This window comes from Ursus americanus, chromosome 5 (assembly GCF_024610735.1).
Source record: "Ursus americanus isolate L20-20 chromosome 5, mUrsAme1.1.p, whole genome shotgun sequence".
In the NCBI taxonomy this organism is placed as follows: Eukaryota; Metazoa; Chordata; class Mammalia; order Carnivora; family Ursidae; genus Ursus; species Ursus americanus.
In genome coordinates this window covers 26835251-26855484 of record NC_142131.1, presented here as the reverse complement: position 1 = coordinate 26855484, position 20234 = coordinate 26835251, and the positions used below count along the sequence as shown (strand labels likewise).

The 20234-nt window shown below is 39.3% G+C and overlaps 1 protein-coding gene across 4 annotated transcripts in view; it reads left to right on the top strand.

The window, feature by feature from the left end:
• The first annotated feature begins 26 nt into the window (after positions 1-26).
• The window catches only part of MSH3 (mutS homolog 3), a 188583-nt gene continuing 168375 nt past the window's right edge, over positions 27-20234 (top strand). For 3 of the 4 annotated variants that reach the window (XM_087862032.1, XM_087862030.1, XM_087862033.1), the window contains exons 1-8: positions 27-239; positions 2175-2295; positions 6882-7102; positions 10495-10710; positions 12563-12679; positions 13072-13191; positions 15201-15344; positions 18708-18874. In XM_087862032.1, the coding sequence (XP_087718158.1) occupies positions 27-239; positions 2175-2295; positions 6882-7102; positions 10495-10710; positions 12563-12679; positions 13072-13191; positions 15201-15344; positions 18708-18874 (1319 nt within the window). The remainder of the gene's footprint in view (positions 240-2174; positions 2296-6881; positions 7103-10494; positions 10711-12562; positions 12680-13071; positions 13192-15200; positions 15345-18707; positions 18875-20234) is intronic. The other variant, XM_087862031.1, reaches the window with a different exon arrangement.

The window sequence follows — 20234 nt, the reverse complement described above, 5'->3', positions numbered from 1 at the left end:
CGGGTGGTGTCACTCTGTGCCCTGCGATGTCGAGCCGGAAGCTTGCCTCTGGTCGTGCCGCTGCCAGCGGCCCAGCCCCTGCAGGGCAAGCGGTTTTGAGCCGATTCTTCCAGTCAACGGGAAGCCTGAACTCTACCTCCTGCCCGACGGGTGCAGCCGAGAAGGCCGACCCTGACCCTGACTCTGACTCCGCAGCGCCCCTAGCGTCCACCTTCCCTCCTCAGTTGCCGCCGCACGTGGTGGGTTTGGTCCAAGACGGGGCGGGGCCAGCGGGGAGATGGGGCAGGGCAAGATGGGCGGGAACGGTGCTTCTGGGTAGAGCGGAAGGAGGCAGGGACAGTCCGCGAGAATCGGCGAGATGAGCGGACCAGAAGAGATAGGGGAGGGGCTCAGAAAGGAGAAGGCGGGAAAAGCCAGGCCGGCCTCCGTCCTGGGCGCGGTTAAAACGTTGCAGTTTCCACTTGTATTACAACACACTTGAGGCCAAAATCACGCAGGTTCTTAATGGCCGACCCGAAACAGGAACTCAGGTCTCCTGACCTCCATTCTGATGAGGGTGGGGGCTTGTGGGCATTCTACGTCCCCGCTTTTTTTTTTTTTTTTAATCTGGATTGAAAGTATTTACCTGATTTATATATGCTTGGTTAGGTGACTGGAAGAAAATTGCCGCTAAGTCTCTAGTTTTTAAGCATGCAACAAGCCGTGATTAATATTTCAAGCGACTAGGGTAAAAGCAGTCATACTGTGCAGTTCCTCAGTGACTACCCTTGTAGTTCAGATTGTAAAATTTGATAACAGTTGGTCTGGATTAAGTTTAAAGTGGTGCAGATGTGAATGGTTAGTCATTTAAACCTTTCTGTTGCTTGCCACCGTTCAACTGAGTAAAATTAGTTTGTTTTGTTTTTACCAGGGACACTGCCATCTGGGAAAGTCTAAGGTTGAGCCCTCACTGGGGCTCCCTGGTACAATATTTTTTAAACTGAGGATGTGTTGGGTCGCCTGGGTGACTCACTCGATTAAGCATCTTCTTTTTTTTTTTTTTTTAAAGATTTTATTTATTTATGTGACAGAGAGACAGCCAGCGAGAGAGGGAACACAGCAGGGGAGTGGGAGAGGAAGAAGCAGGCTCCCAGCGGAGGAGCCCGATGTGGGACTCGATCCCGGAACGCCAGGATCACGCCCTGAGCCAAAGGCTAGAGGCTTAACGACTGCACTACCCAGGCGTCCCCGATTAAGCGTCTTCTTAAGCCTGCTTCTCCCTCTGCCTGCTGCTCCCGCTGCTTTTGACCTCTCTGACAAATAAATAAAATATTTAAAAAACCCACACAACTGTGGAAAGGGATTGCAGACTGTTAGCCACCCTCCAAGTTTTAATATGGATGACAGCTTAGCTACGTCAAAGTCTTGCTCCCTTCATTTATATTTCTTCCATAGAGTGATTTCTCCTCTCCTGTTTTTGATTTTTAAAAAAGATTTTATTTATTTGAGAGAGAACACAAGTGGGGGGGGGTTATGGTAGAGGGAGAAGCAGACTCCTGGAGGAGCAGGGAGCCTGATAAACTCGATCCAGGACCCTGGGATCATGCCCTATGCTGAAGGCAGACCCTTAACCGACTGAACCACCCGGGCACCCTTACACTTCCCGTTTAGAGGGTATTCTGTGAAGGACTTAATTATTGACGGGATTCCTGCCAGTACATAGTTTATAATCTTGTGGTATCTTCGGTGGTGAACATAAGCCAAGTTTGAACATGAAACAGTTAAATTACAATTAACATTAACATTTCAAAAATGATAGTGTTCTTTTATTATGTATCTAATTTCACCTTTCCTAAATGAATATTTTTTTAAAAGGTATTTTATTTAACATGGGTAAGTAGGGTGACTCAGGTTTTAGAATCTGAGATAGGTAAAGGCTGATTGAGTAAAGAAAGGTGTTAGCCTTGGTTCTGATTAGTGCCAGCAGGGCTTGAAGTGCTGAGGCTCATGACCTCCAGTCTGCACCTTGTCTTTCATGACAGTAAGGAGAATTTACGTATAGGTCTTTTAGGGCGAAGGTAGATGATTCCAAAAAGAGTGGATGGCAAGCACCTTGTAATTCAGAAGTAAGGTTTAAATTATTTTGCATACATCAAGTTTTGAGATAAGAGATAACACATCATTTTCTAATATAGGTTGCAGAAATTGGCAGCAATAAAAAGAGACCACTGGAGAGTGATGGGCCTGTTCAAAAGAAAGCAAAGAAAGTCCAGGAAAAGGAAGGAAGAAGTGATTCAATAATGTCTGGGAACTCTGGTGAGTCTTAGGGCAATGATCGTTCATTCTCACTAGTCGTGGCACTGATATTGTTCTCTAGAGAGCGGAAGAGGTTATCGGAGAGTTGTGCCATTTTTTTCCTTTATGGAGAAAGGTCCCCACTGGGCTTGAGTAGAGTGGCCCCTCCATAAGTGGTGGTGTGAGTAGGGGTTTGGGGTTGAGGACGTAGAGCTGGAGTTCTGCAATTTGGCTGTAGTTCTCCCCATTTTTTCTTTAATGCCTCATAGCTAATTTTCATCATGATTATAAAGTAAAACATTCTTGTTATAAAAATTTCAAACAGTACAGAAATGTAGAAGGTAGACAATGAAAGACCCCATAATCCTTCCCTTTTCGTGAGGCCTTTTGGTAATTTTAGGTTTAGCTAAATTTAGCTACTGAATATTTTTCCAGGTTTCTCTGTTTATACACATCTGTATGTACACACAAAGACCCACAAATTACTTTGTAATAATAGAGCTGGCCCTTGAATAACATGGGGGTGAGGGGCACTGATGCCCTGCACAGTTGAAAATCCATGTAGAACTTTCTGACTCCCCAAAACTTAACTACTAATAGCCTACTATTGATAGGAAACCATGCTGATAACATAAATAGTTGATTAACATGTATTTTGTATGTTATATATATTATATACCATATTTTTACAATGAAGTAAGCTAGAGGAAAGAAAATGTTAAAATCATAAGGAAGAGAAAATACATTTGCAGTAGCTTAATGTATTTATTGAAAAAAAATCCCCAAGTAAGTGGACCCGTGTAGTTTAAACCGTGTTGTTTAAGGGTCAACTGTATTTTGTAAGTTGTATTATACTGTATGGACTAATTCACAGTTATCACTTTCTACTTAACAGAATGTTTTGAACAGTTTTCAATGTCAGGCATGTAAATCTGCCCTGTCCTTTTTTAGCATGGAAGTGCTCTTTCTGTATGCTGGAAGTCTTTGGATAAAACCACCATTCCTGAGCTCGTGGATTTCTAGAGGTGGTGTTGGATTTATAGATGGATTTATAGTTGTTTAGTTCTTCAGAGAATTTGTTAGAAGGGATAACAGAAAATGCTTCTTTCTTCATTATTCCCAGAAAATTAGGGAGAGAATGAGATAAAAGGAAAGCAAAAAAAAAAGTCTCAATTCAGTGGATCAGGCATGTAAAATATCTATCCTTCCCCAAAAGGTAAACTTTAGATTTAGGGTCAACATGAAAGCCTTAGTATGAAATAACTCTAGAAATGGAGATGTGTACTTAAAGAGAATAATAAATCTGATAATACCCTTTACTTTTGTCAAGAAGGCAATTGACTTAGAATGTTTTGAAGTAAGACTTTTTGTGACTTCTTAATAATGGTGCTCAGGAGAAAGGGAAAGGAGCAGCTGTCAGTCCAGCCCCCTTCATTTGTTTTCCAGTCTTATTTCTCCTTGTGCTTCATTTTGAATCAGTTCTCCTGCTACATTTTCAAAGTCAGCGATCTTTTTTTCTGTGGTCCTTATATTGGCCATAAATCTCATTCAGTAAAATGTTCATCTCAGGTATTACACATTTCATCTTTAGAAGTTCTACTTTGTTCTTTTAAAAGAAATCACCTTTTTCTCTATGTGAATTATATCTCAGTAAAGCTGTTACCAAAAACAAACAAAACCCCAAAATCCAAATCTTCCATTTTGCTTCTCTTTATGTTCGTGTTTTTCTTTACATTTTGGTTATGTGGAACATATTTATAATATGTTTTCATGTCCATATCTGGTAATTCTCTCATCTCTGTCATTTCTGGGTCTGTATCTCTTGACTGTTCCTTCCTGCTTTTTTCATGTCTAGTAAGTAATTGTTTGAATCATAGATACTTTGAATTCTGTGTTATTACGTGTTGGGTTTTGTGTTTCCTTAAAGAATGTTGGACTTTGTTCTGGCATGCAGTTAAATTCTTTGTGGTTCAGTTTGATCTTTTTAAGGATTGTTTTTAAATTTTGGAAGAGAAGGTTAGTTCTGTCCCTAGGGTTTGATTTTTCTAGAGTTGGGAAAGGAATGCACAGTAGCAGTAGCATATTATTATATAGTATTTCTGCCACATGGAAAAAAATGGACATTAACAACCTCTAGAACATAGGTAATAAAATAAAAAGACATAGGTAATAGTGAAATGTAGTAACAGTTTTAAAAAATGATGAGGTTTGAGTATTGCCTTTGTTTTTAATACAATTTGATTGTTAAGTTTACATAATCTAATTTGTAATCATGGCTGTGTTTGACAACTGGCTCACAAAATTCTTAAAGTTTTTTTTTTTTTTTTTAAGATTTTATTTATTTATTCGACAGAGATAGAGACAGCCAGCGAGAGAGGGAACACAGGGGGGAGCAGGAGAGGAAGAAGCAGGCTCCCAGCGGATGAGCCTGATGTGGGGCTCGATCCCAGGACTCTGGGATCAAGCCCTGAGCCAAAGGCAGACGCTTAACGACTGAGCCACCCAGGCGCCCCCAAAATTCTTAAAGTTTTAACAGTTGCCTCTAGTAAGCCAATATCAACTGGCTTCATCCAGCACACCACTGGTCTTTCTCTGTGAGCTAGTTTGATTTCCTCATAGCTTGAGTCTCCAAGGATGAGCACCCTGAGAGTAAGACAGAAGCTATATTGACTCTTAAGATCTAGCTTCAGAAGGTAACATAACTTGCGCTGTTGGTCGAGTTAGTTACAAGGTCTGCCTTTGTTCAAAGGGAGGGAACATCGATCCCACCTCTCAGTGTAGGAGTGTTGATATCACATTGTAGGAAGAGCAAATGGGATGGGATATATGTATATTTGGCCTTCTTTGATAGAAATCTCCTACATGGGTCAAAATTCAGAGTCGACTTTTTATGTTATTAATATTCTTGTGTTACAGATAAACATAATATAGAACTATCTCAGAAGTATTTTGATAAATACAAATATTCATTATCTTAATGCTTATAGTATAGTGCTACTTAAGCAAGCATTATTGTAATGTTGTATAAACAAATTCAGACTTTTATGAGTACAATCCCAAGATTTGTAAACTACCTCCATCCCGGGAAAGTGTTTTAATATCCATAGGAGGGAAGTCCTTGTATAGTATACACACCTATAGAATACTTTTGAAGAGGGGAGAGTAATTTGAAAGAGATTCAGATACACATTATTCCAGCTACAAGATTAGCTGGAGATAAGGTACAATTTACATGTGAAAAGAGGTTTAAATGTAAGTATAAAAATATATAATTAAATATAACTATGAAAAGTTTTGAACTCTTAGGAATGGACAAAACACAACTCTTGCCCTCAGAGTTTTGTTTTGTTTTGTTTTGTTTTGTTTTCTTTGCTTTAATAGGAAAGGTAAAAGGTGATAAAAGCAGTCCTTTTTCATTATATTTAATAGTGCCTAATAGTATTATCCTAAAGTGAAAAATAATGTATTCCGGCATATAGTAGATAGTAAACAGTAAATGATAGTTTTCTTTCTTTTATGGATTGCTTGCTTATGAATAATTGCCAGAGGGCAGACTCTGATAACTGCCGTGGAGAAATGTGATCTTGTTATAGGAACACAGACAAAAGATGATTTTAAGCCAGGGGAGTTAGCAAGAGTTTCATGGAAAAGTAGTTTTGAAAGGGGTCTTGAAGAATGAGTTTGATTTTTGACATGGAAATTGGGGTAAAGGACGTTTCAGGGAAAAAGAATAGCGTTGAGTAAAGCTGTGGAGGCAGGAAAGCGGGTATATTGGGGCAGGGTGGTTATCTGCCCTCCTTGGTGAAGCCCTGGGGTCAGTATCTCTAGGTCTTTTCCATTAAGCTGATCAGTTTCCCTGGTCTGGAGTCTTCCCTGCTCTGGCCGGAGCAGGGAGCTCTGGCTGCCCGTGCTCTGAGAGCTCATGAGGAAGACGCCGGGTTTCTCAGTCTATAGTAAGCCCCTATTCCCATTATTCCTCTGGCTCAGGCACAGTACTCCATCTAAGCTATGCGTGTCTTACTTTTTCCAGAGAAACCTCCAGTTCTCTGCTGAGGTGGAGGAAGCACAGCTGGCCCTTGAGCTTGGAGTGGTTTAGGGGTCTAGGGATCAACTTGTTTTGAACCAGTCGTCTTTATTTCAGAACCTCCCTTTATTACCTATTCTACCGCTGTCCTGATTTCTCAGCCTTAAGCATTTTGTGTTGTAAATGGTATTGGTTCTTCGTTTTCTTCACTACTGGTTTAGAATTTAGTTTTCAGGTGTGCTAAATTGGTTATTATTCACCTATTTTTCCTTCTACTTTCAGATTTTTTGTTTCACCTGTCACCTCCTTTTCTCCTTATGTGCTTATATCTAAAAAAAAAAAAAAAAGAAAAAAACCCTACTGTAGTTTGTAATGGGGTTTTAGGACCAAGTGAAATTACATGTGTGTTTCAGTATGCTGTCTTTACCCTGAACACAAATGTTTCTTTATTTCCTTATCACTTTGTAGTTAGAGTCATTGCTTTAGTGAGAAGCTCCCTCTTTAAAAATCCTACCTTGCTTATGAATTGACATAATGAGAACAAAATACCATTGTTATATTTTCTTCTGATTTGCTAACTTAGAGCCAAAGAAATCTCTGAGGACCAAGAGTGTTTTAAAGTCTCTGGAAAAATTGAAAGAATTCTGCTGCGATTCTGCCCTTCCTCAAAAGAGAGTCCAGACAGAACCTCCTCAGAAGAGATTTGCAGTTCTACCAAAATGTACTGATTTTGATGATATCAATCATCTACGTGCAAAGAAGGCAGTTTCTTGCGAAGATTCCAAATCTCGTATTAGTCAAAAGGTATGTGTTCTGTAGATGAATATCCAGTTTCTCAGATCAGTAGGTTCTGAGGTGCCATTAGGTTCTGTGGGTTCACACAAGGTAGTGGTTCCTAAACTCGGCTAATCATCCAAATTAGCTGCGGGAGCTTTTGCATTTTAGCTTATTTATTTTTTTAAGTCCAGGGAGATTCTGATTTACTGTGTATTCACGAGGGAAGAATTGGTTTGTATTAAAACAGAACAAAACAAAAGCCTTCCAGGTGATTCTGATGTATAGCCTGGGTTAGGAATCATTGGCTTGGGGGGATTCTTACAAATGAATACAAGCACAAGTTTTATAATCCTCCTTACAGTTACCATGATGGAAAGTCGTAGACAGCATATATGGGTTTTGAGGCTTTTAGTTGAAAACTTGGTGATATAAAATAAGTTTGAAGGCAAACCGAATATATATGGCTCTTTACTTCCACTGTTATATGATATATTAATGTTTTTCAGCATTGCAAAATCAGGGAATTTAACTTTTGTTCCGTCATTAACATCTACAATTCAGAGCAGTGGTTCTCAGCCCTGCTTTAAATTAGAATCACCTGGAGAACTTAAACTGATAACAAAAACTTTTCTTCAGAATCATACTTTGCAAGGAACTGAGTATGAATGTTGTTTAAAAGCTCTCATTTTAATGTGTAGCCATGGTTGAGAGCCATTGAATTAGAGAAATCGTTCCCTTTTTTTTTTTTGAGTCATTTAAATGAAAAGCTATGAATTTTTAAAAAGCTATGGACCGAAAGCTGTGGGTTTTTAATCAGAAAAATACGCACACCCACATAATTTTGTATGTAATTTTCAGAAGTTTATACTCCTTCCCACAAAATCCAGGTTTGTGAACTCCTCCTTCCTCCAGCTGAGATCCATTGACTTATCGTAGGTCATCAGGAAAAAAGATGTTTTTGTTTTTATTTTTAATCTCTTTTAATACTTAGAAACCGTTCACCTGAGTGTGGTGGTCATAAAATAGAGATATCAAAACGTTTGTCTGTTAAAGCTCACTTTATTAATTGGAGAGTTTACCCTAGGGCTTCATGAAAGCTAGTTTACTATTCCTTTATACATAAAATGACCACTTTGGTATTTCTGATTCACAGCACATTAGAAGTCACCAGTTAAAAGGGACACCTAGAAGTGTAGTACATGGACATCATTACAGGAGATAGCTGACTGATGGCATGGAAGGACACAGATGACTGATAAAAAGCTGCTAAGTGAAATTAAATGGCCAGGGTCTAATGTCTAGTATCATTAGTGTGGGAGTCAACAACCCCATAAGTCTTGATAGGTTTTGAAATTCCCATTTTAACATTCTGGGAAGTATTTCCACCCAAATGGTTAAAAAAAAAAAGCTTAATACTCAAATATTCAGATTGACTTGTTAGTATACATTTTTTTCTGCATGCCTACTCTCATTCCATATGTGAGTAAAGCATAAAGTAAGAACTTTTTCCCCCCTAGGTAATGTATTTTCTTCAAGTATGGATTAAGTGTTACAATATGTAGTATTCCTGGATTTTACATAAAAGGCATGGAAACAAATGAGATCCATCAAAGTTAAAAGCAAATGTATTCTCTCATCTGATACATTTACCTGCTTTTCTGTTGCACCACCTCCCCACACCTCACATCTCATTGCTGATCTTTGGAAATTTGCTGGGCTACACTATTCACATAATTTACATCTCTACTTACTATTTCAGCTACGCCAAATTTTTTTTTTTTTTAAGATTTTATTCACTTGAGAGAGAGAGCACAAGCAGGGGGAGTGGCAGGCAGGGGGAGAAGCAGGCTCCCTGCTGAGCAGGAAGCCTGACATGGGGTTCAGTCCCAGGACCTGGAGATCATGACCTGCTGAAGGCATATGCTTAACCATCTGAGCCACCCAGGCACCCCTCAGCTAAGCCAGATTTTTAAACACAACTGTAAAGTACGTGTTGCTGGGTTTTCCCTTGGACCAAGGTCCTCTCCTTTGGCCATATAGGGCATTTCTTTTTTTTTCTTCTCTTCCCCTGCTGATCGCTAGTCTTTTTTTTTTTTAAGATTTATTTATTTGAGTGGGGGAGGGGCAGAGGGAGAGGGAAAGAGAGAGTCTTAGGCAGACTCTCTGCCGAGTGCAGAGCCCAGAGCCCCAGGCAGGGCTCCCTCCCAGGACCCTGAGATCATGACCTGAGCCGAAATCAAGAGTCAGACGCTGAAACGACTGAGCCACCCAGGCACCCCAGATCATTAGTCTTTTAAAGATTATTTATTTATTTTTTTAGTAATCTTTACACCCAACATGGGGTTCGAACCCATGACCACAAGACCAAGAATTGCACCGTTTTCTCACTGAGCCAGCCAGACACCCCTGATCACTAGTCTTTTAGGCTATCTTTCTCTATTTTTTTTGAAGATTTTGTTTATTTATTTGACAGAGTGAGCCAGAGAGCACAAGTGGGCAGGGGGAACAGCAGAGGGAGAGGGAGAAGAAGACTCCCCATGGAGCAGGGAGCTCAATCCCAGGACCCTGAGGTTATGACCTGAGCCAAAGGCAGATGCTTAACTGACTGAACCACCCAGGCACCCCTTTTAGGCCATATTTTTAATTCAAGGCATAGCTAATAAATTTTTAGGTGATGGCAGTGACACCGTGACAGCTAGGAGTCGGATTTATCCTACAAATTTGTCTCATTTTACTTTTTATATAAATAAGTCTCACAAGCAAGGAATTTGCCCAAAGCTTTAAATTGGAATTAGTTATGGTTTTCACACCTGCAGGGAAGGCTAGCAGGAATAGTAATGTTGAAATATGACCTTGTGCTTTATACTTTGCGAAAGCTCTGTCATATCTCTTTACCAAAAAAAATCATGCTTCTTTCTTGTAATCAAGATTTGTGGAATGTACTGTCTTTTAGACTGCGTTTGGAAATTTGAAACATTAAGTGTAGGTTTAGCTGATGTCATGCTTATTGAAAGTGGTTTTACCTACTGTTGAGAGAGAGACATTCATGCCTGCTCACTTTTTGTGCCTTACACATCTAGGAATAATTAAGGAAAGGAAAAATGTTAATTACGATAGATTTAATAAAATAAAATTTAAAAGGAGGTGTATAAAACTTTAAAGTGTTTAGGCTTTTAAAATTTACTTAAATAATTATACAATAGTTTAGTTTGGCTTTTTTTTTTTTTTTTTTAAGTCTTTGACTCTGAAAAAAATTTCAAACCTGCAAAAATGTTTACCTGGATATACTATGTATTCCTGTAAACTTTCACTTAGATTCACCAATTGTTAGGTTTGTGCCAAATTTGCATTCTCTCTCTTTCTGAAAACTATTATTACGGTTAATACTTTTTAAACTATGAAAATCTTTCGGTTGCCAGGATAAGGCACTTTCTGATCTCAGTCCTTTTGGATCATCACACACGGGGAATGACAATTTACAGAAAACTTCTGATCCTAAACCATCTAACAAACGGACCAAAAGCATCTATACACCTTTAGAATTACAATACATAGAACTGAAGCAGCAGCAGAAAGATGCAATTTTGTGTGTGGAATGTGGATATAAATATAGATTCTTTGGGGAAGATGCAGAGGTAAGCTATTTTTTCAAACACCGTTTCATGTTTCTCTTGTCCAGCCTTAAATATTTTCCGAGTTTTTGGTTTCATTTTATGACTTTATAAGAGAGCCAGTGTGATCAGTTGCCTTTTTTTTTTTTTTTTTTAAAGATTTATTTATTTGACAGAGATAGAGACAGCCAGCGAGAGAGGGAACACAAGCAGGGGGAGTGGGAGGGGAAGAAGCAGGCTCATAGTGGAGGAGCCTGATGTGGGGCTCGATCCCACAACGCCGGGATCACGCCCTGAGCCGAAGGCAGATGCTTAACCACTGTGCCACCCAGGCGCCCCTGATCAGTTGCCTTTTAAAATGCTGTCATTTAAAGTAAAAACTATAAATAAGCACAGATGAACTTGGGGAGTGCTAGGCCAGTGGGGGACCCCTTATGGAATGTCATGCCTATTCTCATGGTTCTTATCCGGTAACTTTCATCCATTGCAAGGCGATTGGATGAATCAGATAGTGAATGAACCATAATCATGTGAATATTTATGTTTCCTGATGAAGACTCAAGTAGGAAAAAATTTTCAGATGGCCTGTTTACTCTGAGTTTATAAATTTTGATAGCTTGGAAGGTAGTTACATCCCAGTGGAAGAGCACATCAACTTCCAGCACCTGCAGAAGGTGTTTGAAGTCTTACAGTCTCTTTGTATGTCAGTCATCTTGCTCTGTTAGGCTAAGTTGATATTGTATTTAATTTTAAAGTATTTGATGTAGGCCGAAGTTAAGGTTGGAAGTGAATATGAGTATTTAGTGGGCAGGTTTAGGGAAGGCATTGCTGATAATGTTCTGTTGGAGTCCTGCGTGATTGTGATGATGCCACAATTTTAGGTCTATATCATCAGACATCAGACGTCATCAGAGAGTGATGAAGCGGCACAGCTAGCATTTACGTCATGGATGGGAAGTAAAGACTTAGCCAGCTTTTCTTCCGGTTTTTAAAATCCTGTTGTGGCATGAAAGTGGTAGTCTTTAGGTGGTATCATGCTGTGTTTGGTGTTGTGAAGGTAGACTTTGAAGCAGAGTCAGCATGTTTCCTGAGGACAGGAACAGATACATAGTTGGCATCATATAGGTAAAGGGGTAAAAGGAAATGTCGTTCTCTCCCCTTCTCTCCAGGTCTAGTGGTAAATTTAGCCTTACTGCAGTAAAGACTGATGTCTTCTGGCCCTTCAGTGAGGAACTAATACAGTTCAGAGATGGGTAGGGCAGGGGAGTGAGAATGTTGGAATGAGAGTTCCATGACTCCAGTAGGCAATATCTGAGCCATCGTGCTTTCCAGAAGGTAGCTGGGAGTTAGGTGGTGTTGCCCGGTTCTGCATTCCAGCATTTTTTTATGCATTGTGCATTAGCTAACTGGACCAGGGGGTTCTCTTCTCACTTCCTCAAAGATGCCCTCTGTTCAAGTAGCTTCAGAATTTATGTATGGTAGTATCTCCTAATTTTCAGTATTTGCATGTGCTTTGTTGCAAATTCTTACTCTTATAGTCTCACACTCTGTGCATTAAATAGTCCTTGTGCAGGGAAAGCTCAGCACTTTAAGGTTTTGATAGATCTAGGGGCATAGAAGACCTGTCATATTTTTCCATGTCGTTTATAGATACAGACGTTGGCCCTGAGGTTAGGTCATGGGAACTGCCAAAAATAGATTAAATGATAGGCTTCTACATGGGGAATGTCTTTTAAACTTTTTATTGATATACCACACAGAGAAGTGTACAGATCTTAAGTGTATACCTTGATGGATTTTTAGCAAAGTGAGCGAACACCACATAGAGACTCTTGAAAGAGAAATTTATTGATAACTCTCTTTTTAAATTTTTTAGATTGCAGCCCGGGAGCTCAATATTTATTGCCATTTAGATCACAACTTTATGACAGCAAGCATACCTACTCACAGACTGTTTGTTCACGTACGCCGCCTCGTGGCAAAGGGATATAAGGTCAGCTTTGGCTTTGGCTTGCACAAACGGGGGATTGGATTCCCTTCCGGAGAGTGAAAACATGTTCTGTAAGGTGGTAGGTTGTAATTGGAATTGGGCCTTTGGGAAATGAAAGTGTGTCACAATTATTAGCATTATTTCTTCATGAGATTTTAGTGTACTAGAATTTTAAGGTAAACTAAAAAAGCCCCTCTGTGCTAGAGAGTGTTTCTTAGTGATTTATCCATACTTACAAGCTCCTTGAATGCTTACTACTTAAGCCCTACATCTGGACCTTGTGAACACATGTGTTTATTTTACATGTTTCAAAATTAACCTTTTAAAGTCTTCAAATGTGTTTCTTTGAAACAATTTCCATCAGGTTTGATATTCAGTATTTATTTTTGTTGAAGGTGGGAGTCGTGAAGCAGACGGAAACTGCAGCATTAAAGGCCGTCGGGGACAACAGAAGTTCACTGTTTTCCCGGAAATTGACTGCTCTTTATACGAAATCTACACTTATTGGAGAAGATATCCTTTTCGAATAGGAATTTTTTTCCTTAAATGTTACAAAGGCTTTGTTTTAAATAACATCATTTTCATTTAACTGTTCTTGGAATGGGTACCTTTCTGATGAGAAGAGGCGTTCGGGTTACCTTGCCATTTGATTGGTGCACTAGTGAAGAGGGAAGTGTTGGTAGTGGCTGGAAAAAAAGCATTTTCAAATGCAGTTATGAAAGGAGAGTTATCATACTTGAAGAGCAAAAAAAGAGAGCCTGGTGAAAGATCATAGCTGGTCGGCAACTGATTTGAGTTGCATCTTCCTTAGACTGGGCAACGGGTAGGTGCTTAGGGCCTATAGGCTCCTCTGGATCTTCCTGATGTAAGACCTGAAAAAACAGCTCACTAACTTCAGGATGTGAAAAGAAAACTACAAAGTTAGCACAGAGTTAACTGCTTATAAGGATAATAGTGGGTCATCCTCATTAATTATTAGCTTCAAAAAAAATTTATTTTTTATTTTTATTTCTTATAATTTTTTTAGAAAGAGAGCTGGGGGGAGGGGCAGAGGAGAGAGTCTTACGCAGACTCCATGCTGAGCACAGAGCCCGACATGGGGCTCTATCTCATGACCCTCAGATCATGACCTGAGCTGAAATCAAGAGTTGGATGCTTAACCCACTACACCACCCAGGCGCCCCCAAAATTTTATTATTTTTGAAAATAGGTTGTAGGTGAAGCTTTCTCACTTTGTAAGACTCCTCAGTGTGCACAGTGATTGCTCCCCAATTTTATGGTTATTCATAAATTCAAATGAATTACTTGAAGCAAAATGATTCTAATAGCAAAATCATAAAATTCTGTCTATTTTTTAAAAACCAGGGGCACCTGGGTGGCTCAGTTGTTTAAGCGTCTGATTCTTGATTTAGGCTTAGGTCATGATCTCAGGTCGCGAAATTGAGCCTTGTGTCAGGCTCTGTGCTGGCCTTGGAGCCTGCTTAAGATTCCCTCTCTCCTCCCCCTGCCACATCCCACCTCTAAAAAAAGTAAAAAGTAAAAATAAAAAAACCTAAATAACTGTATATGAAATGGGACAAAAGTGCATTTTAAAATGTTTTCTATGTGATGGGGTCAAGTCTCAGAATAAAAAAAAAATGTAGGGATAAGGTCTTAAAAGATACTGTGTGAAAGCAATATTTCTTTTATAGTTTATTATAAACCAGCTTTTTTAGAAACCTGCTTAGCTTCTACCCAAATTATGAAGACCATTTTGTTCTAATAATACCAAGAATAGGAATAGCTATTACTCAGAGAAGACCCCAAACCATTAACAGTTCTGTGCTGTTCTAAGCTGATCAGGCTGTAATTTTATCACTTCTTTTGCCTGAACTTGAGTCTTTTATTGAAGCCTGCTCCTAAAACGGTACACCTCCCTGCTTCTCTTTTGCTGTTGCTATAGCTCTTACCTGCTGATGCCTAAGTCGGTTGTTTTCTGATTGACTTCTGAAAACGTCCCAAATCAGCATTTATCCCTGAGAATTTAATTAACAGGCTCACTACATATACATACACACATACACACATTATATTTCTGTTTTCTTCTTTGGTTTTCTTTTTTCATGTCTTTTAAAAATTCTCTTGCTATTTTTGAGAGCTTTAGGCACTTTAAAGGAGGAAAGTAATTCACACTATTTTAGTGTATTCATACTTTGAGTTGTGGAATTAAGCATTAATGGGGTTGTTAAAGATTCAAGTCTTAGCATTATCCAAGTAAAGAAGATTACTGTTTGAGCTTCCACAAGGGTACTCTCCTAGGCCCTTTGGGAAGTGAGAAGATAATAGTTGTCTGTCCTTACAAGCCTCATATCTTAGGGAAGATAAGGCATGTAGCTATGATCAGAGTAAATCAGAAGAATGAAGGGTGTATGGAAGATTTTGCACAGAGCAAAAATGTCTGGGAAAATGAACCATTATTTTAAAGGAGAAAGCAGTTAATATTCACGAGAATGTAGCATATAATTTTCTTTAATGATTATTACATGTGAACCCTTTAGTCAAGGTGGATGATGCTGTAAATGTTGATGAGATAATCACTGATAGTTCTACCAGCTTTCTTCTGTGTATCTGTGAAAATAAGGAAAATATTAAGGACAAAAAAAAGGGGAACATTTTCATTGGAATCGTGGTGAGTACTTTGTAGGTAAAGACGGATGATAGATGTTCATGGTATCTCTGTGAGTACTCATGTATGGTTTACAATCTGATGGAGTATGCCCTTAAGTAATTGTACTAGAAAAACATTTTTCTTATAATTTTATATGTTAAATCACTAGTTAAAATGTTTTCATATGGCTACTTGGCACTCTTGTGCTATGGAGACATCCAGGTAGTTTCTGTCCATGTGCTCTATGAGTTTAGGGTTCAAGATGGACACAGCGATAGGCGTGGGTATGGATAAGAAACAGCAGAATAAAACACTAACCCAACACATGCACGGATAGTAAAGGGTTTTACAAATTTCCTCTAGGGATTTGAAATTAAACATGATGATGGGATTGTTGTATATAGATTTGGAGGAAAGGGAATAATTAGGGGGAAATGATACTTGGCTAATAGGAATACTTATAGTCGTTCTTAGAAGTACAATTTGTGAATCATAGTTTTATTGATTTTGCCTTCTAGCAATTTGTGAATAAATTTGCCCATTTACAGACCTACCTGAACTCTGCTCAAAACCTTAAACTTTTTAGTGCCGTTCAGAACTATTAGACTACCCCATTCCGTTGTAGATGAAGCCAAAGTAGGACTCCTTGCCTAAGTAATAGCTAATTCTCTTTGTTTTTTCTAACTTTTGCAATCAGCTGCAATATCAACAAAAATTCTTACAACCCAGACGTCTCCAAATTACTTTTTAAAACCTTATTCTGGTTGGATAACTGTGCTAACTTGACATTTGCTTAGCCAATAAACCTTTGTCTCAGGGAGTTAGCATTACTGTTGGGTGGCTCTAAATTATTATTATTTTTAATCCTTGAGAAGTGCCTTTTATCTAGCCGCAGGCAAATTGGATCTGTTTACAAATAGTAAGGTTAATTGTTTTTAAGCTTTAACATGTGTGACGTGCTATTTTATATTTACCCTAACCTCAGTCTAAAGAACAGAGTTGATAGTATACAATTCCTCCTTAGTGCTTAGTGCTTGCTGCCATTGTTAACCATTGTGTATGAATTGGGATATGAGAAAATGAGAAATGCCTCTTGCGTGTTTTCTTGGGTCTTATTCTTGTCCTCAGTGGCCGCTTTTGGGCCGAAGACATCCAAAGCCCTGGGCCCAGGCTGCACCTCTCTCCTGAGCTCCAGCCTCCTGCATCCACCTTTTTGCTGGGCACTGCACTCAGAATTTGTCCTCACTCCTCAAACTCAGTTTGACTGCAGTGGATCTCTTCTTTTTCCCCCCTCAGTACTATTCTTGCTAGGTTTTTCCCTGTTGTGATGAGTGTCACATGTTCCTCTGTCACTGCCTAGGTGTTATCTTCTGGATAGTGGCAGTGTAAAATCAAAGGTTTTAGTGTTGATAGTACTGCTAATTAGGCCCTATACCTTCACTCTGGGCAGCGCACAGTTTTATAAAGACTAACTTTGGGTTTCTTAGTGTCGCATATCACATCATAATAGATGTTGGGGGAGTTATAATATAGACCATTTCTCTTATTTAAAAAAGGCAAAAGGGAATTGGGCTGATAAATTCGTTACTTGAACTTCTGTAGCTAGCTTTTGTAAATGTTTGGTTTGTAGATTGGGAAGTAAATTTACTTATGTATATTAATATACCTATAGTCCAGCTATCTGGGCACTAGAGAAGGCCTCTCTGCTAGAATTAAGGAAGTTCCTCGAGCCAAAAATGAGGGAATTCAAAAAATTGTAAAATAGTCAAAAGAAAAAAATTCATAAAACAGGTGCATCATTGCAGCGTTGTGTGTTTCTTTTTGGATCTTGCTTCTTTTGTACACAGACTTCTATTTGTGTATGAGATTTATTTACCTATGTTACTGTAATTGTGTTTTCATTGTCGTTGCTTTGTTGTGTTTCATTTTAGGATTTATACTTTATTCATTCTCCTCTTGATGATCATGTGGGTTCTTTTTAGTTTTCGGTTGTACAGAGAATGCTGTTAGAAACCTTTTTGTGTAGGGGCGCCTGGGTGGCACAGCGGTTAAGCACCTGCCTTCGGCTCAGGGCGTGATCCCGGCGTTCTGGGATCGAGCCCCACATCAGGCTCCTCTGCTATGAGCCTGCTTCTTCCTCTCCCACTCCCCCTGCTTGTGTTCCCTCTCTCGCTGGCTGTCTCTGTCTCTGTCAAATAAAAAAAAAAAAAAAAAAAAAAAAAGAAACCTTTTTGTGCATGCCTTGTGGTATACATACCGAGGGGAGGATTTGCTGAGCTGTGAGTGGGGATATTCACGACTTGCTGAGAAGATTCCATGCTGTTTTCCCAAGAGGCTGTGTCAGTTGACTTTCTGTTGGCAGTCTTTGAGTGTAGGGATGAGTGTAGCTAATACTGTCGGTAACTAGTGCCATGCATTGCTTAAGCATCAGCAGGGGACAAGAGTGTGGCCTATGGAGTGGGGCCATAGCACCCTTGGCTCCACCACCTTATTGCCCTGCAGCCTTGCGAGATTGCTTAACTTTTCAAAGCCTCTTCCAAACCGTGATTTTTTCCAGCTTGTCTTTGCTATGGCTTAGGATGATAGGGGGTAGCTTTTACTTTTCATGGTTATTTCCCTGGATGAATTCTGTACTTGGGATTCATTCAGAGTTTGTTATATCTGTTTTGTCTTTGCAAAAATTATACTTTTATTGATTAATTTTATATAACGAAATAGAAATTTACTACTACTTTGATGGCCACATTACTAGGAACATATTACTTCCAGTGATGACAGCTGCTAATTTTACAGTACTGTATAGTTTATAAAGCATTCACGCTTGTTTTATAATTTGACCCTTGCAGTAATCTGAAGATTAAAGTAGGCTGGTTTATTCCTACTTCAAGAGGAGGAAACTGAGGGTTTTGGGACTTGTCAGAGTGATTCTGTCAGCTTTGTTGGATTCAAGACTTAGAGTGTCTCTAAAATCCCATCTTGCATAGCTTAGGTATTGGTGAGTCTGACTTCCTACATAAGAATCTTGGAAAATACACAGGTTTTCAAACACTAGAGATGGACTACATATTAAACAGTACATCCTTTTTACTGTTTCTGTGTTTGTTTATAATGTGTCAAGGTTAGGGGCACCTGGGTGGCTCAGTTGGTTGAGCATCTGCCTTCAGCTCGGATCATGATCCCAGGGTCGTGGGATCAATCCCTGCATCTGGTTCCCTGCTTAGCGGGGAGTCTGCTTCTCCCTCCCCTTTTTCCTGCCACTCCCTTTGTTTGTGCTCCCCCCCCCCCCGTCAAATAAATAAATAAATAAAATCTGAAAAAAAGTAATGTGTCAAGGTTATACTTGGGAAAAATATTTTGTCTGTGACATAGTGTTTTTGTTCTCAGGGAGTGCAGCCTGCCACAGGTGAGGTCGTGTTTGATAGTTTTCAGGACTCTGCCTCCCGTTTGGAGCTAGAAACTCGGATACTGTGCCTGCAGCCGGTGGAGCTGCTGCTTCCCTCACACCTGTCAGAGCAAACAGAGGCGCTCATCCACAGAGCCACAGCTGCTAGGTAAGATCCCCATCACTGGAAAATAATACTGATATTGAAAGTCAGATTTAATTACCAAACTGGTACTTACTAAACTTACTAAGGTAGTTAAAAAGTTTTGGGGCGCCTGGGTGGCACAGCGGTTAATCGTCTGCCTGTCGAATAAATAAATAAAAATCTTTAAAAAAAAAAAAAAAAAGTTTTTACTTAGGGGGCGCCTGGGTGGTGCAGTCGTTAAGCGTCTGTTTTCGGCTGAGGGCGTGATCCCAGCGTTCTGGGATCGAGCCCCACATCAGGCTCCTCCTCTCCCACTCCCCCTGCTTGTGTTCCCTCTCTCGCTGGCTGTCTCTGTCAAATAAATAAAATCTAAAAAAAAAAAAGGAAAAATATTTTAACAGTAGTTGTGGAAGTTTCAAACAAGAAAAATAAAATTAAAATATTATTTATTTTATTAAAAATAAAATTTTTTTATTAAAAATAAAAACAGTTTAATGTAGGACTTTTAAAGGGGTTATTATTATTTGGTAATTAATCTTCAGTTTCTGGAGATAATTTAGAGTTCATTTCTTTTTTTTTTTTTTTTTTTAAAGATTTTATTTATTTATTTGACAGAGATAGAGACAGCCAGCGAGAGAGGGAACACAAGCAGGGGGAGTGGGAGAGGAAGAAGCAGGCTCATAGCAGAGGAGCCTGATGTGGGGCTCGATCCCGTAACGCCGGATCACGCCCTGAGCCGAAGGCAGACGCTCAACCGCTGTGCCACCCAGGCGCCCCTAGAGTTCATTTCTTATAAAGATTAAATAAACTTGAAAATGTTTTATCTGTGCTGCCAGTTTTAATTTATGGCTATGTCTAGGAATTTTATTGGATCTGTAGGCACTGCCATACAGAAGAGGATGTGGTTGTGGTCTATGTCTGGCAGAGTTTATAATCCAGGGAGAGAAGCAGATGTGTACGTACCAAACTGGATTCACAAAGCCTGACGTATAACGTGACAAACACGTGTCAGGACCATTCCATACTGCTACCTGGAGGGGTGTTGGGGGAAAAAGAAACTGGAAAGTGGGGCTCCAATGGAGAGGATTATATATTGAGGAATTTGGACTTTAGACTAGGCAGGAGAGCCCATAAAGATTGTTATTTAGTAGGTTGATAGATCAGCTAGAAAATCAAACTAATTAAGTGAAGTTCCATCTATTTTTTTTATTCTTCGAGTTAAGAGTGTTCTGTTTTCATTGGAATTGAACTTCTTTCTAAGTAGCTTTCATAATGGTTATAATACTAATCCATGATCATTTAGGAAAAATTGGGTGTTACCAAAAAAACGAAGAGCTAAAAAGAAGTCAAATCCTGTAACACAGAAATACTTACTCTTAAGTGT